At 37.8% G+C, this 9,966-nt stretch overlaps 1 protein-coding gene across 2 annotated transcripts in view; it reads left to right on the plus strand.

Annotated features, from left to right (window-relative positions):
- Positions 1–8,891, plus strand: part of SYNPO2 (synaptopodin 2) — a gene marked incomplete at its 5' end in the record, with an annotated part of 176,121 nt that extends 167,230 nt beyond the window's left edge. Inside the window, one exon of one of the 2 annotated variants that reach the window (XM_080796942.1) lies at positions 5,372–8,891. In XM_080796942.1, the coding sequence (XP_080653068.1) occupies positions 5,372–5,914 (543 nt within the window). In that variant the 3' untranslated portion in view covers positions 5,915–8,891. The remainder of the gene's footprint in view (positions 1–5,371) is intronic. The other variant, XM_080796943.1, reaches the window with a different exon arrangement.
- Positions 8,892–9,966: the final 1,075 nt, after the last annotated feature.

Here is a 9,966-nt window from a genome sequence, read left to right on the forward strand (position 1 = left end):
ACTCTGGTGTGAAACTGTGTGGGACCAACTTCCGCACTCCAGCACTTACTAGATTTCTACACTTAGGGAAGGAAGTTATTTATTTATTTATTTATTTATTGCTGCTTGCCCCCTTTAAGTCTCACTCTTCTTGTCTTTGTTTTTGAAAATAGGGACAATAATAGGGCCTGCTTCATGGGCTTGTTTTGAGGATTATATGAAATGCTCTATGTGAGGCAACTAGTAGCCACCTCTTGGCACATGGTATGAGCTGGTAGTGTTGGCTATTATTAAAGGCAGAAGTAGGAAAATGTTTATGTTTAGCCTTCGGTGGGAATATCTAACACCAGGTGATTCGTGAGTTCGGGGGAATCTTTGCAACCTTTGCTGTAGGCATTATATAGGACTGGCTAAAAAGTAGCATGTACTTTCTTGCACTGAACACTTAAAGGATGCACCATCCTAAATACACACAGACCAAATGTCATCCGCTGGATGACAAGTTCCCTCCGTCAGTTTGAATGACGTCTTCATTGGTATGCTTTCAGTGTCGTGTTTATGGATATACATCTACTCAGGAAGATCAAGATGGTGTGTCTGCATTAACCTTACCTGACAAACTGAGACAGAAGGATGCAGACTTGAGAGAATGACCACTGTAGATGTTACTTCTCCCTCATTTGAAAATGAGGGATAGGAATAGGATGGTGAAGGTGTTCAAAGAGGGTGGACACAACTAGGAATATGTGAAGAAAAGGCATATAGACGTGGGAGCAGGTATATTTTATGTTACTAGGATCACTGGGGTAAAAGTTATGGGAGGCAAAAGTTGGTTCAATGTAAGGAGGACATTCTCAACAGTTAAAGCCTAAGGATTGACCAAGATGCCTTGAAAACATGCGAACCCCCTTCTCTAGATCAAGGCCTGAGTGAAGTATGAGGTTTCAACTCTTAACACTATTTGAATTTCTTGAAATTAATCCTTAGAAAAATTTTTTCATTCTATTTTTAGCCTGTATTTCAATGTTAAAAGAAAAAAGAGAGAAAGGCTTAGTGTACTACTGAAAATGGTAATGTTACATGACAGGGTATAAAAGCGAAAGTTCCCCCGAGGCCCTCAAATATCCAAGATGTTGCCCACTAAAGTCTGATATCAGATGAAACTACAGACTCTACAAAGAACACAGCAGGAGCCACTCCCGCCGGAACCCTCCAGTCAGGTCTAGGTTATTAAAAGGGATCAGAGAATGGCAAGGAGAGAGGATTTCTTGAGGAAGAATTTGGATGCCATAGATCTTGGGGTGGGGTTTGGAGTAGGGGGAGGTCCTACCCCCTTACCCCCACCCGTGTGAGAGAAGAGTTTCAAAGTAGCTTTTTAGAGGGAGACCTGGGTAGCTCAGTTGGTTCAGTACCCGACTCTTGATATTGGCTCAGGTCATGATCTCAGAGTCATGCAATCGAACCCCACATCAGGCTCTGTGCTAGGTGTGGAGTCCACTTAAGATTCTCTCTCTCCCTCTGCCCCTCCCCCTGCTCACACTTATTCTGTCTCAAAAAAAAAAAAAATTTTTTTTTTTTAAAGTAGCTTCTTAGAGAGCTTGTTATGAGATGTCTGCATGAGAATGGATAGGAAGGCAGAGTAGATTGGGGTCTGACTCTCTCCCAAGAAATCTGGAAGGTGAGACATGGGCTCACAAATTGTTTTGGCAAAGAACTAAGAAATCTGCTGCTGTCATCCCAAAGGCAAACGATGAGTGTTCTGCGTGGTCCCCAGCGGGCCAGGAACAAAGGAGAGCTGGATGGGGTTGTCTTGAGGTCTCTTCAAATGGACCCGCTTGTAGCTTCAGCTTCCTTGGGGTCACAAGTATGAGTCACAAGTAACCTGTTAGAATAGGGATGACTTGGCATGAATTGAGGGCTCCAAGCAAAATGTCCCCAGTGATAGGAATCTCCAAAGAGCCTGTGAAAAGTTCTCTTGTCTGGGCCTACCTGGCTCTGAGTGTGAAAAGCCAGAGTATGATGTTACCAAATCAAGTAAAAATTCCCCTCTGCTCTTTGTCTCTTCTCCATTCTTGTTCTCTAAGTCCAGGGGACGTGAAGTCCCAGTTAGCAAGTTGAGGGAAGAGAGGAAAGAGAGCAAGAAGAAGCCAACTACAGTGCCTTCCCTGAAGGAAGAGGATCTTCCTGAAACAGGCCCCAGGGAGAAGAGATTTAATTCTTGTTACTGCAAGGGATGGAATATTCTATTTTGAAATGAACTAGGTTGGGTAACTTAAAGTGACCACAGGACTATTCCTAAAAGAAAGCAGAGTACCACAGGACCTGCTATGTTTTCATCTAGTGACGGTGGAAAAAACTTCTTTCATTAAAAAAATGAAAGGGTTTCAGGAGACAAAAAGAAAGAAGCAATTTGATGACACATCATATGTATTGCTAATTTAACATATGGGTTACAGTTAAGTGCTCATATATCAGAAATTTAAATTCTTTAGATAATAATTTACAACCCACGGTGGAAAAACAGCAACCAAGGATCCAACCCATGCTATGCTAGGATTCTACCATCACACATTCAAACTCCAAAATAGAAGAAACACCTCTGTTATTTTCAGGTCCCTTTGGTCATTTCTGGCTCGGGGTGTATCACGTGGCTTCCTTTCGCTGGCCAAGCAGAGAACAGCATGAGCCTTGGGACAGAGACTGACAGAAGGAAATAGCACCAAAGAACAAAATGCAAAAATTGCTTTGGGGAAATACGTTAAAATTAGAGGTTTGGGTGCAGGCAGGGACCAGAGGCCTGCAATATTTTGGGCATAAACAGTAACAACAACAAACCTAGAGAACTACTTATTTATACCACATTTGCATCTCTTGTCTCTGACAGTTTGTACGTTTATGTTCTATTGTTAGCACTTAAAGGAATATGAAGGCTTGTTTGGTGGACTGAGGAATCTGTAGGAGAGCAATAGTCATTTTGTTCACTGAGGTAATTGCTCTCTTCCTTCACAGCCAGTACTGCTACTATATTTGGCATATTTGTATTCTATGGGAGTTTTTTTTAAACTTTGATGCTATTTAAAATTTTTCCTCAAAACAATTTTTTTTTCCTCAGAGAGACTTACTCTTTCAATATCATACTTCATAATTCTTTTTGTTCACATATTCAACTGATTAACATTTATGGCTTAGCTGAAAAAATCTCTGATCTCTTCATTATTAGAATATCATTCAGCAATGCTTTTGAGCTAATTTCTGTTAAGTTTCCATTCTTCTGAAGATTTTTAAGTGAAGAAGGGGAGAGGAAAAAATGGAAAATAAAATTTTTACTTTCATCTAGTGTTTTGGATGCCCTACCACTGAAGTGTATGCATTCACATTGCACTTAATTCTTCCAAATACATTCATAGTTATTTCTTTTCCCAGTTGCTAGCCAGTGAGGTTAATCACCTGTATGTGTATTTAAGATCACTTCCTATGTTTCTGTAGAGGCCTAAATCCCTTTATTAACATCTCTTCAAGTCTTCAATGTTCTAAAGACCTGACTAAAACAGCCCTCTGAGGTGGTAGATCTGATCAAAGACCACATAAGGCAGGTATCATGGGAACTGGAAAACTGCCCAAGGACTCTATAGACCAATATGTCTTCTCTCCTCCGTTAGTAAGGACTAAAGGAAAACATGGATATATACTATGGGAGACAAGAGCTGAATATTTCTTTATCATATTGAATGTTAATTCTTCTCACAATTTGGAAAATTCCTTATTGATCCTGTCAAGATAGGTAGAGTCTCTAAAGTGACCTTCCATGACTGACTAACTTCCCACTGCAAAGCTAACACCAGTACTGTATTACAAGTTTCTTGAGGGCAAGGATTTCATGTAAATCATCTTTCTATGTCTAGACTCTGATGAGTGTGCCTGGGAAGTAGCAGGTGTTCAATAAAATCTTTGTTAAATGAATGAAACCAGCACAAAATAACGTGAAATAGAAATCGAGTCCAAAACGGTAACTAAAATTAGGCTTTTCTCCCCTCCCTGATTATATAGTCCAGAGAACTTATTATTAGATCTAGGCTAGGATAAAGAGATTAATGAAAACAAGATTTGTTAGGACTCAACCGGTATTACTGAAATTGTAATGATAACAAAGAAAGAGGCAAGATTCAGTATATTGACCCCCTAATTCTTGATATGCAAGCCAAGAATGAATCACCTACTCTCTTTGTGTGTTTAATGGAAAACAAAAAACCAAAACAAAACATTTGAACCTAAGATAGTTTGTCAAATCCAGGTGTTGGTACTCACTTTAAATTTAAGGACTTGCTTAAGAAAGAAAAGCTGTTGGAACTGTTTATGAAATTTGGGTGCATTTTTAAGCATGGCAATGCTTTTTGTTCCAGAGACACACAATGTCATAATACTTTCAAAGCTGACTCATTTCCCCTAGGTGTACATTTGCTACTTTTTGCCAGAAGTTTGTCTAAGAGAGTTTCATGTTGATGGTAATGTGTGAGGATGTGATGTAGATAACTAGTCTTCTGGGTTCCTAGAAATAAGAAAGGGCAAAGGAGAGAGAATACAAGAGCTTTCAATCAATTATGTTTCTGCATACTGAGAAACCAAACAGTTCACATACACAGGGGAGTACTGCAAGGACACAAAATCTCAAAAAAGTAAAGAATGTAATACACATAAGAAGAAGCAAATCTCAAATGAAACAAAGGGCAGGAGTATTTATCTGAGACATGGGCAATATCCTCTGCTTAGGAAGTGAAGACCCACATGATCTGCAGTGACTAGAAATAGATTTTGAAAAGAAAAAGTCCACCCACTCCATCAGATCAGCAAAATTAAATACATCTAAGGAGCTCTTGGATTTTTCATTATTTTTTATTTTTTTATTTTTTGCTATATTCAGTGGACCAAAATAAGATAACACGTTGGAAGTCACTTGGGAAAAGTAAAAAGCCCAGGAGCTCATGGTCTGTTTCTGGGGTAGTCAATGTTTTGTTTATTTTGTATCACAAAAACAGGACCTGAATGAGCGTGGGCTGTAGATATGGATATGAATATGTGGAGGGCAGATAAGTAAGGGTGGCTCCCAGTGATAACAGAGTCCTAGCAGCGGTAGTTGTGCCCAAGAGAGATGGTAGTGATTGGAACTATGGGTTCAGAGAGGGAGAGCAATAAGAAAGTCCTAAGTGAGGAGAAAGTCCCAGGCCGGGGCTAATAATACACCAGATAGAGGCAGCCTGTCTTGGCTTTAGCACTAAGTATTTTGGGGGTTTCATTTTTACAGTGCTCAGTAATGTTGCCAAGATTACTTTGGAATAACAGTCAATCAGCACAAACAAAAATGAATGAGATATACTAACATTTTCATTGTTTCTAGCAGATTGGACACTCCCTTTCTCTTCCTGGAAGACCAGTCCCACCCACTATCTCCACAACATCTCCTTGGGTATTCCAGCCTGCTTATAACTACTCTAGCAAACCAGGTGATGAGCTAGAGAAGGCAAACAAGAGACTAACTCCTTGGGAAGCAGCAACGAAGTCTCCTCTGGGTCTAGTGGATGATGCGTTTAAACCCAGAAACATCCAGGAATCCATTGTGGCAAATGTGGTCTCAGCAGCTAGGAGGAAGGTGCTTCCAGGGTGCTCAGAGGATTGGAATGAGAGACTGTCCTATGTTCCTCAGGCCCAGAAGGCCACTGTGAGCTCATTTGCAAGGCAAGAATATAATGTTGCATCTTTACCTAATAATAATATGTCTACCAACTCCCAGTACGGTTCACAGTTGCCATATGCATATTATAGGCAGCCTTCCAGAAATGATTCTGAAATAATGTCCATGGAAACTAGGTCTGATTACTGTCTTTCAACAGCTGATTGCAACTACAACCCACACCCAAGGGGATGGAGACGCCAAACATGAATGTTAGAAAAACTGATCATGTGCCGTCTACAATAGTCATTGTTAAAATGTTCCTTTGTAGGGCATTTCACTTTTCCAGTAGATTTTGATTCACTTTTGGTCTTGGCCTGTTCTCAGAAGTCATTTATTTGAGTGTGTGTGTGTGTGTGTGTGTGTGTGCACACGTGAGGGATCTCTTTCTTATCTGCTCATGATAGAGAATTTCTTTGAGGAAAAAATTCATTTTCTGCATTGATGTGTTGGCACTTATATCTAATTCATAATTTTAATTCCATTTATTCCATTAATATGAGGTAGCCTAGGCAATTAATACTGCTCATTTAAAGTGAAATTAAGTATTTTCTTCTAAGTGTCTTAGTCCAGGAAGGAATTAAAGAAATATGATGTGCTAATTGTCATTAGCAATAACAGCAAGGAATAGAACGTGGGAGAAGTTTTCCATGAAAGCATGCCATTGAATGATAATTATATAAAAAATGATTTCCTTGGTATTATTTTAAGCATTTCTCTGAAACATTATCAAAAATCCAATGAAATTCAGTTTTTTAGAATTGAAAATACAGGTGTTCTCAGAAAGAAATATTCGGCAGAAAGATAATTATACAATTCAGAAGGACTTTTGAGGCAAATTGTGTAATGTATGGGGAATAGAAAGATTTAGGTATAGAATATATTTTTAATCTATTTAAAGCCACCAGCCTGAGACAGGAATAGATTCTGGGTTCAGGTATTTTCATTTGTCAAATGAGAAGATCAGATTATTTAATCTCTTAGATCCTCAACAGCTCTGATATTCTGAGATTCTCTCATTGGTAGAAAGACCTTTGGTGCATTATTCATTTTTGTTGCTCATCATATAAATGCAGGATTAATTTAGGAGTGGGTTAGGTCATCAGTGTCACTACATGTATAATTAAAGGTCCAAAAGGAATTGTTGGGAGACAGGTTTTGTGCTATGTGTTACATGAAGGGAGGGTTGATGTGGAGAAAAATAAAACTGTTAATGGATTTAAGGAAGTGGTAGATGAATGTGTCTGTTATTATGCAACTCTAAGTCATGACCATTTATTTAGTTACAGAAAACAAAGCCATCATTAGGATGTTCAAAGGAAGCTGAACAGATGCTTGGTCAATTTCATGACCCATGCCTTGTTAGCACGACCATGAGACAATCAAACATCTGCTCCTTACTACCCTACCCACAAAGTACTCAGTACAAGAAAATTCAAAGCATTTAACATCACAAATAAGAACTGAGAGCATCTTTAAAAATTTTTTTTGAGTATTCAAAACTTTCTTAGATATTTAAATGTGACTCTTTTGCTCTGTTTTACTCTGTAACTCTTGAATTTATCATTATAATGGTATCTTTCGCAGAATAAAACTTAAAAAAGAAAAAAAATTCCAGGGTCTCAATGATCCCTTATCTTGGAAGTAGAAGATCAAAAATGTGAAGAAATCCCAAGAAGTTCTCTTATTGATGGACCCAACCAGTTACTAATATTTAGTTATAAAAAAAGGATAGATACCTCTAAAGTTACATTGTTAAATTCCCTTAAATTTATATACTGTTAATTCTCCCAAATTATAAAATATAATCATTGACTCCAAACACTTTCTATGGAATCTTAAAAAATAATGTCTTGTATATTGATTAGTACATCAGCAAATTCTCAGGAATCCCCTACATTAAAGTCTTATGTGCTTCAAACTTTACTATATTGCCTAAATCATTCTAGATGCCAGTGTCTTAAGATAAGGGTGATTTAGCAGGAAAGACTGCCAGACAGGACCAGATCCTATTTTGTGGCTTTCTTTGATAAATGCTAGTAGTGGTTTTCCTTACTCCTAGGATTTAATATACTCCAACTCCAGAAATTGATATATATTAGATTATTCACTAAAACTTTCACTAGACTCAAAATTTAAAAAGCAGACATTGTAAACTTAAATATTATAATAATCAAATAGCCATCTCCTTCTTTGCATTACTAGATCAAAATTATCATTCGTGTGAAGTTATCTGAATTGATTCTAGACATCAAGAGAAAGACAATACATGGCAGGAAAGTTGTACATTTTTCACCCACGAAGAAATGAACATCTCGCAGTTTTATTAGAAAAGTCATACATTGCAGATATAATTTGAAAAGCAGGAGTGCCGATGTCAATAATCACAAAACGTACTGAGGATATAGAATCTCCAGTTTACTTAAAAATGAGCAAAGTTAGATTGCTCGCATTCAAGCTACTGTTTGAGACAGACTTGTCACGCTGAGATCTGATTCCTATGGGTGAGAATACCTTATATCTGTAAGATAAAATCAGCATTTTTAGAAGGACTGTTGCTTGTAAATATATACCACATTTGTGAAGACTTTTTTCTACTAGTAGCAATCACATAGGTAGACAGAGTTCCTGTTTTACAGTGGATTAAAAAGCATGCCCTAAAATGTTACAGTATGCCAGTCACAGGGACACTAATTTGTCACCTTCCCTCCATCTTGAGTTTAAATATCACATCATTACATGTGTGTGAAGTGCCCCCTACTAAAATGATGTAGAGTTTGTATTTTAAGTTTTATAAATGCACGGATTCTAGTCCATTTATTTCTGAATATGTCTTTTTTATGTTTTGGCACCATCACTCACATTGGAAAGGGCCACCTTATTAGGGCTCAAGCATATATAAGTATTAATGAATTGGAACTTTGGATAAAAGATTGTATTAGATAGGCTCAGTTATTATAATTAGAGAGGAGTTGTAGAAATGTTTGTTTTTTAAGAGAAAGTAGATTTTCACATTTGATTTCTGTTCAAAGTAGAAGTATTTACTCTGGCCACACTTTTCAATTAAAAATGACTATGTTCTCCTGCTAGTTAGGTTCACATTTCTGACTGTGTTTATCCCAAAAGACTGTATTTGAAAGATGCATACTAAAAACCAAATTTGTATTAGTAATAAAAAGTAACTTGGAAATCAACTTAAAGAGTGTTTTCATTTTTCCTTGTAAAATATTATTTTGAATTAGTTTTCACCCCCAAAGAACTGGGATTTGATATACTCCAAATCCAGAAGTTGATAAATATTATTATATACATTATATTCTTAAGTATGATATATTAGATTATTAAGCTTATCTATTACATATTTTTGAATTTTAGTTTCTATAATATTAGCTTCCGGACACATCAAAAGAATTTCATGCTGATTGGCAACATTTTAACTGTAACACTTAAAAACTTCAGAAAAAACTAAAAATATGATCATTTTGACATGTAAGTTAAGATGTTTGGGGTCCAAACATAAATTAGTATTTTCCTTCATAGTATATTGGAAATTACTCCTAAGCCTAAGAACAACCAATGGCAATAAGACTTGATAACATGTTGGTTGTAATTCTGAAGCTGCTGGGGACTGATTCAGAGAATCTGTCATGTTTGTGTTTCCAAAAATGACTTTGGCTTCTCCTGCACGATATTAAAACTATCAGCTGGAACTCAAGCTCCCTGGTCAGTTAGCATATAGCATATGCTGGTATCATATAGCATAGCATATAGTTAGCATATAGCATATGCTGGTATCATATAGCATAGCTTTGTGACTGTTATGCCCATTTAACGGGTCCGTGATTAAAGCAGCGAGACTGATAGAAAACGAAGGTCAAGCAAAGCTTTATTTCGCGCCAAGCATCAAGAATCAGACCGACCGTCAAACAGACAGGTCGGGGACGCCCCTACAGAGAGGATGACCCCTCCCTGCTCTCCAGACTAACTTTTATAGCGCAAAGGCCTTATGGTTGGGCCTGGCCACACACAGGTGGCTAATTGAATTACAATTCACCCCATAGTAGCCATGGAAACTAGCCCATCACCTTGGTAGCTAGGAGACAGTATGCGCCCCCCACTGATCAGGTGTCTCCACCTGGCCTGACCCACCCTTGTACCTGGGCTTTGTTACCTGGGACTGGTTTCCAGGACTTGTTTTTAAGTCCCCTGGGGGAAGGGGAGCAAGGACAGTTTAAGGGTTAAACAACAAAGTTATTGTTTAA

The sequence above is a fragment of the Martes martes genome, assembly GCF_963455335.1.
Source record: "Martes martes genome assembly, chromosome: 2".
Classification (NCBI taxonomy): domain Eukaryota; kingdom Metazoa; phylum Chordata; class Mammalia; order Carnivora; family Mustelidae; genus Martes; species Martes martes.